The sequence below is a fragment of the Triticum dicoccoides genome, chromosome 7B, assembly GCF_002162155.2.
Source record: "Triticum dicoccoides isolate Atlit2015 ecotype Zavitan chromosome 7B, WEW_v2.0, whole genome shotgun sequence".
NCBI classification, from domain to species: Eukaryota; Viridiplantae; Streptophyta; class Magnoliopsida; order Poales; family Poaceae; genus Triticum; species Triticum dicoccoides.
Window position 1 is genome coordinate 567,988,725 of NC_041393.1, and position 8,087 is coordinate 567,996,811.

Sequence of the window (8,087 nt, forward strand, 5' to 3'; positions counted from 1 at the left end):
GGCTGTAGTGCACAATTTTACATTTTTTTTACTGGAACGTCAAATGGTTCTGAAACTATTTGTACTATCTTTCTATACACTTTTTTTTTTACTATTTTTTAGGATTTTTAGAGTTACAGAAGTATGGTGGATGTTCAAATCTTTACAGACTGTCGTGTTTTCACAGATTGCTGCTATAGCTTCATTATTTGCGTATGTTTGAATTCTTGTTGAAGCCTCCTTGACTTGGGGCCATAGAATTGTGATAGCATACAGTGGGTAATGTTTAATGTTTGTTTATAATTATACAATAATGTTGCAGTAGTACATTATGGTATTTCATTGCCATTTTCACTAACCCCGCCACTAAAAGTTTGGTTAAGTTTTGTGTGGATGAAGTGTTCGAAGATTGAGGAGGTCTCGATATGAGGAGAAGGAGGAGAGGCAAGATATCAATCTTGGGGATGCCCAAGGCACCCCAAATAAATATCCAAGGAGACTCAAGCGTTTAAACTTGGGGATGCCCCAGAAGGCATCCCATCTTTCTTCAAGAAGTATCGGTATGTTTTCGGATTCGTTTTGTTCATATGATATGTGCAAATCTTGGAGCGTCTTTTGCATTTAGTTTCACTTTTCTTTTATGCACCATGCTGGTATGAGATAGTCCATGGTTGATATATAGAATGCTCATTGCACTTCACTTATATCTTTTGATTATGGCTTTATAGAATGCTTCATGTGCTTCACTTATATCATTTGAAGTGTGGATTGCCTGTTTCTCTTCACATAGGAAACTGATGTTCGTAGAATGCTCTTTTGCTTCACTTATATTTGTTGGAGCATGTTCTTTTGTAGAAAGAATTGAACTCTCATGCTTCACTTATATCTATTTAGAGAGTCAAATGGAATTGGTCAATTGCATGGTTAGTCACAAAATCCTACATAGAACTTGTGGATCACTAAATATGATATGTTTGATTCCTTGCAATAGTTTTGCGATATAGAGATGGAATATGTGGGAGGTACTAGTAAATGGGTGTGGTTAGTAAGAATAATTGTGTTAAGGTTTGTGATTCCCGAAGCATGCACGTATAGTCCCTCGTTATGCTATGAAAGTTGGAGCACAATTTATCCTTGATTGTCTTCCTTATGAGTGGCGGTCGGGGACGAGCGATGGTCTTTTCCTATCAATCTATCCCCCTAGGGGCATGCATAGTAGTACTTTGCTTCGAGGGCTAATAAACTTTGGCAATAAGTATATGAGTTATTTATGACTAATGTGAGTCCATGGATTATACGCACTCTAACCTTTCCACAATTTGCTAGCCTCTATGGTACCGTGCATTGCCCTTTCTCACCAATAGAGCCGGTGCAAACTTCGCAGGTGCATCCAGACCTCGTGACATGATACGCTCTATCACACATAAACCTTATTATATCTTCCTCAAAACAGCCACCATACCTACCTATTATGGCTTTTCCATGGCCATTCCAAGATATATTGCCATGCAACTTCGACCGCTTCCGTTTGATGACTTGAGCATTCATTGTCATATTGCTTTGCATGATCATAGAGCTGACATAGTAGTTGTGGCTCAGTCACCGTGCATCATTTTTATACATGGTACGCTAGATCATTACACCTCCTGGTGCACTGCCAGAGGCATTCATATAGAGTCATATTTTGTATAGGTATCGAGTTGTAATTTTTATTCCTTTTGAGTTATAAGTAAATAGAAGTGATGGAGACTATGATTCTCCCACAAGTCAGGATGAGACTCCGGACAATGAGAGAAAAGAAAAGAAAGAAAAAAAAGAGAAAGAAAAAAAGAAAAAAGAAAGAAAAAAGAAAAATAAACAAAGAGAGAACGGGAATTGTTAGTATCCTTTACCACACTTGTGCTTCAAAGTAGCACCATGTTTTCATATGGAGAGTCTCATATGTTGTCACTTTCATATACTGGTGGGAATATTTCATTATAGGATTAGATGCACACCCACTTAGTTTTCATTTCAAGCTTTCATACACTTATAGCTCTTAGTGCATTCGTTGCATGTCAATTCCTACTCCTCATGTTGATATCAATTGATGGGCATCTCCATAGCCCGTTGGTTAGCCGCGTGGATGTGAGACTTTCTTACATTTTTGTCTTCTTTATATTTACCCCTATCATCATACTCTATTCCACCCGTAGTGCTATATCCATGGCTTGCGCTCATGTATTGCGTGAGGGTTGAAAAAGATGAAGCGCGTTAAAAACTATGAACCAATTGCTCGGCTTGTCATCGGGGTTGTGCATGATTTATACTTTGTGTTAGGAAGACAGAACATGACAAGACTATATGAATTTGTAGGGATAACGTTCTTTAGCATTGATATTTTGAAAGACATGATTGTTTATTGGGATGCCTGAGTATTGATGTCTTTATGTTAAATTATAGACTATTGCTTTGAATCACTTATGTCTTAATATTCATGCCATGATTAGATATATGATCAAGTTTATGCTAGGTAGCATTCCACATCAAAAATTATCTTTTTATCATTTACATACTCAAGGATGAGCAGGAATTAAGCTTGGGGATACTGATACCTCTCCGTCATATCTATAATTTTTGATTGTTTCATGCCAATATAATACAACTTTCACATACTTTTGGCAAATTTTTCTATGATTTATTTGGACTAACTTATTTATCCAGTGCCCAATGCCAGTTCCTGTTTGTTGCATGTTTTTGTATCGCAGAAAATCCATATCAAACAAAGTCCAAATGTGATGAAACTCCATGGAGAATTATTTTGCAATATTTGTGAATTTTAGGAGTTGGAATCACCGCAAACGGAGGCCCACACAGACCACGATACACCAGGGCGCGCCTCAGGCCCCTGGCGCGTGATGGTGGGTGCTTCCCTCCTCGAACATCGGTTGGAGCACTACTTCGGTCGCAAGGAAGCTTATATCAGAAAAAAAATCATGTAAAAAGATCAGCGCAATCATAGTTATGGATTTCCGGGAATATAAGAAACAGTTTTGGCCAGATCTGGGGAGCGCGAAACAGAAGAGAACAGAGAGGGAGATCCAATATCGGAGGGGCTCCTGCCCCTCCGCCGCCATGGAGGCCATGGACCAGAGGGGGAACTCTCTTCCCATCTAGGGGGGAGTCCTAGGAAGAAGAAGAAGGAGGGGGGGCTCTCTCCCCCTCTCTCCCGGTGGCGCCGGAGTGCCGCCAGGGCTAGGATCATGACGGCGATCTACATCAACAATCTTGCTACCGTCAACACCAACTCTCTCCCCCTCTATGCAGCGATGTAACACCCCTTCTCCTCGCTGTAATCTCTACTTAAACATGGTGCTTAACTCCATATATTATTTTCCAATGATCTATGGTTATCCTATGATGTTTGAGTAGATCCGTTTTGTCCTATGGGTTAATTATTATCTTGGTTGGTATGATTGTATATTTTATTTATGGTGTTGTCCTACGGTTCCCTCCGTGTCACGCAAACGTGAGGGGCCCCCGCTGTAGGGTGTTGCAATATGTTCATAGTTTGCTTATTGTCAGTGTTGCGGGGGTGACAGTTGCCTAAACGCGGATAAGTGGGTTATGGCGTATGGGAGTAAAGAGGACTTGATACTTAATGCTATGGTTGGGTTTCACGACCTTAATGATCTTTAGTAGTTGCGGATTCTTGCTAGAGTTCCAATCATAAGTGCATATGATCCAAGTAGAGAAAGTATGTTAGCTCATGCCTCTCCCTCATATAAAATTGCAAGAATGATTACCGGTATTTGTTATCGATTGCCTAGGGACAAATGACTTTCTTGTTGACAAAAGCTATCTACTTTTACTACCTTGCAATTTATTCGTAGTTTTATTCTCGCAAAGTACTCCTAGTTTTATTCTTGCAAAATAGTTTCATCTTGTTTTAGGTAACACAAACGTTAAGTGTGCGTAGAGTTGTATCGGTGGTCGATAGAACTTGAGGGAATATTTGTTCTGCCTTTAGTTCCTCGTTGGGTTCAACACTCTTATTTATCGAGGAAGGCTACAAACGATCCCCTATACTTGTGGGTTATCAGGCCCGATCAAGGCCGTCGTGTATAACGGCTCAAGGGACCCAGTGAGCCAGGCCGGTACCGGAGACGGTGACGGGGGAAACCGGACCTGGTGGATGGGCACCCTCGGGCCCGTCATCGGGATGCTCAGGGCCGCGGGCGCCGGTGGCGGCGGCTGCAGCTGTTGCCCCTGTTGCATGGTGGAGGCGCTGAGGTTTGTCGCTGGTGGCGGCTGCCACGGCAGCTGCTGCATGGCGGAGGCACCGGGGTTCGTCGCTGGTGGCAGCTGCCACAACAGCTGCTGCATGGCGGCGGCGACGGGGGTCACCGAGGATGGCAGCTGCCATGGTGGCTTCTGCGGCGGCGGGGCGGTGGTGAAGGGCACAGGCTGCTGCGACCCATAGGATCTCGCGAGGAACGTGTAGATGCCCGTGACCGCCTGGGTGAGATCCCAGATGGCAGTCGTCATCTCCTCCGGGGTGAAGACGACGGGGATGGGCGCGGCGGAGGTGACCGGCACCGGCAAGAGCGGGCGCTGGCCATGGTGGCAATCGGGGCGGTCGTCGCGGTCGGCAGCGGGAGGGTCGGGGTGGGCGGCGGCGGGAACATGATCGCACCGAAGCTATCTGATACCAAATTGGTAGGAACCGGATCCCTACCAGGGCGTGGTCTCAGGTTGTAGGATGGAAGGAGGGATTGCATGGAGGAAGGCGTGGTCGCCGGCGCTGGGGCACCGTCGTAGCGCCATCATTGCGTGCGCGCGAGAGAGAGAGCAAGGGCGGCGGCTAGGGTTAGGTCTCCCGGCTCCCTAAGGAAGCCGAGCAAATATGATTGCTTCTTGCTTAATCCCAAAACGGGTCCTTACATGAGTTTATATAATCCTCCTAATAAACTGGGCCACAATTAACTGGGCTAAGCCCCTAATATGCCGGTCATAACACAAAGAATCTGCTAGGATATGTTGTTGGGTGGTGTTCCTTTGAGATAACAATTTTGTATGAAAGACAAATGGTGCTTCACAGTTTTGATTATGTCCCTTTTAAAACCCTTGCTGCTAAATGGTACTCCCTCCGTCCAGAAATTCTAGATATGTCCGGAAATTCTAGATACATCCATTTGTCCGACAAGTATTTCACGAAGGGAGTGTCTATTAATGCTTATACATGAAATCTGAAGAAGTAAGAACACTAGATGAGCAGGCAATCTTTTACGATTCTGTGGTGAATTATACTAATATGTAACACTAAGTACTCCCTCCGTTCGGAATTACTTGTCTCGGAAATGGATGTATCTAAAACTAAAATACGTCTAGATACATCCATTTCTGCGATAAGTAATTCCGAACGGAGGGAGTACATGTATAAAATACCATTAAGTACGTGTGCCCATGATTCTTGCACTAGCTTTCGCTTTCCAAGTGAAGTGGAAATTCAAGGGTGGACCATTTTCAAGTCTAGCTCTCACACAAGCAAAAAAATAAGGGTTTCATTTAGATACCCAAATTTTGAGAATCGCATATTGAAAATGTCTATCTTTTTTTCGAAATGGAATATTGAAAATGTCTATCGTTATGACCAACCACAGATGCTGCATGATATGCCTTTTGACAGTTTTGATATTTGTTTGGATATATAACACTAGAAAAGGAAAACATGACACCAGACTAACAAAAACTAACAAATTGACAACGCCAATACCCAGTGGCGCAGCTAGGCGCTTTTCCTTCTTGTAAATATTCTGCAGAAACACTACTCCAGCCCAGAAATAACGTCCACTCTCATCTATGAGTGCGTTTTGTCTGAAACCTGCTCTGAAAAGAGGGCGCACTACCTTCCTACTCAGTGGTAACATCATTCTTTTCAGGGTGACAAGTGATGTATCTACTTTTATTTTCTGAAGAGGAAAAAACACCCTCTATGATTTCATAAATCCGGTTTCATTATCTGTACAAACTTCTCATAACCCGACAATGTACCATTTTCTTTCAGAATGTGTAAGAATTGTTTTTACTGATGCAGCAGTTGTCCTTGCTATTTTGTACTGATGTAACGGTTCCTCCGCAGAAAATGCCACGTCTGAAACTTGGGCTGAAAGGACCATTCACAGGCCGCCCAAAACGACATCTCAGAAAGGCAAAGATCACATCGTATCCCCTGCTGATCGGACGCACCTGCTTTTCATGGAGGAGATGAGAAAACCAATCTCAGGATTTTTACATTACAGGCTGCCTGTGGTCTCAAAATCATGTAGCTCTCGGAGCTGGCAAAGAGCACATGTGGTGGAGCATCATGGAATCTCCGCGCCAACGACATGCACACAGAAAAAAAGCAACAAAATATGCTCTTTGGGTAGCTTTTGCAGTTCGCTTTGCCCCCTCTTGCCCCCAGCGGAAACATCAGTGATGCCAGAAAGCCCCGAAACAAAAGTTTTTGAAACTGTTGCTTGTTTTGGGGGTGGTGCTAATCAGCAAGATTATGGGAGAGTACTAACCCTGATTTTGTGAGCTAACAAGAGGGTGAGAAAGGCACAGCTCAAGGCACCTCTCCAGCTCAAGGCACAGTGTCTGCCACAGAAAGAACAAAGCTGAACTGTTGCCACCATGCACAATAGCTTGTGGAGTGATCTTATCTTAGCTAGCTGCTCTCCAGCATCCAGGAGTTAAAAGACTAGACGAGCCTCCGCACACACTCCACATCGGAGTTCCTCTGTTGGGCACCGAGTCTATCTCACGATGAAGATAGATGCCCTCGCTCTCTTCCTCCTCCTCCTCGCCTTCGCATCCCATGGCACATGGTGTGAAGCAGCTCCGAGAAGGACCATGGCCGGTGCAGCTCTCCAGCCCCATGGTTAGTAGTTTGTGTGCATCAATCTCCTCTTTGCTCTCTACTCTCTTCATATTTCTTCAGGTTCAGCCTTGCCATGAGGCCAGTCTCTTACAAAAGCGTTCCTGGAACTGCCGCTTACTTTTCCAGAAATCCAAGGCAAGAGGCTCCTGGAGATCGTGAGCCGCAGGAAGCTTGGGCACACGGGAGGCCGCGGCTCCGGCGGTGGAGCGAGCGGTGCCGGGAGACACACCGGTACCGGTGGCGGTGCGGCGAACACGAGGCCGCACAGCACCAAGAACGGCGGCGCTGTGGCGCTGCCGGCTCTGGTGACCTCCGCTCTGGCACTGGTTTTCACCACTGTCATTCTTCTCTCGGCGCTCAGCTTCTAAAGTACTGATCTTGTCACCGGTGGTAGTGCTAGTATCTGTGTAGTGCTGCAGTTTCAGAAATTGTTTGCCTATAATGTTTGTTGATATCGTGCTGATATGTTGTTTACTGGCTAGTATTTATCATGTCTGTGTGCTTCGTAAATTCTTGAATTACCAAGCTATGTTTAGTCAGATAGTACCGGATTATCGTCCTATAACAGTCTGTATAAGTATGTACACCAAGGAATCGACAGTATTGTACGGATCAATTGGAATTCAGACATTGCATATAATGAAATGACATATCCTGGCATCCATGTATTTCATATGTTGAGTGATTCTGATTTAAATAAGGTACTAGAGTATGCAAGTCTTTGACATTTGCGTGCAGAGGACAATTTTTTTTTGAATTATGGAGATGCAGTATGGAAGCACAACTGAACAGTCTTGTCATGGATGTTAGCAGTATTGCCAACTTATGTCAGATTTTCTAAGTCAATTTGCAGATGAAACCGGATAGAGATATCATATAGGTACATATTGAGAATTTGAGACCACATATTTATTAGCTAACTTAGAATATGCTCAGTGGGTACACACATACCAATGAGCAAATCGGAGAGGATAAAACAAATTGTAACACACTCCACATTATTAGTTTTGCTAGCGATGAATTTACATACCTTTAAACACACCAAATAGCATATCAGGTCATTAGAAAAAGAACCTTCTCGGATTAATATTGGAACTGAAATTGTTGTGTGAAAATTGTGTTCACTGTTAGTTTGACACAACGAAGATACCCAAATGAAATCCGTACAACTCTACAGCGGTTCAGACTCTGTTGAATATAATAT

The 8,087-nt window shown here is 43.8% G+C and overlaps 1 protein-coding gene across 2 annotated transcripts; it reads left to right on the top strand.

Annotated features, from left to right (window-relative positions):
* The first annotated feature begins 6,499 nt into the window (after positions 1-6,499).
* Positions 6,500-7,564, top strand: LOC119341809. 2 transcript variants are annotated; one of them, XM_037613663.1, is made up of 2 exons: positions 6,500-6,883; positions 7,019-7,564. In XM_037613663.1, exons 1-2 carry the CDS (start codon positions 6,769-6,771, stop codon positions 7,249-7,251), a joined length of 348 nt encoding a protein of 115 aa, XP_037469560.1. In that variant the 5' UTR covers positions 6,500-6,768; the 3' UTR covers positions 7,252-7,564. The 2 variants fall into 2 exon arrangements, with proteins under 2 accessions (XP_037469560.1, XP_037469559.1); XM_037613662.1 differs by having other exon boundaries at positions 6,534-6,883; positions 7,010-7,556.
* The last annotated feature ends 523 nt before the right edge of the window (positions 7,565-8,087 follow it).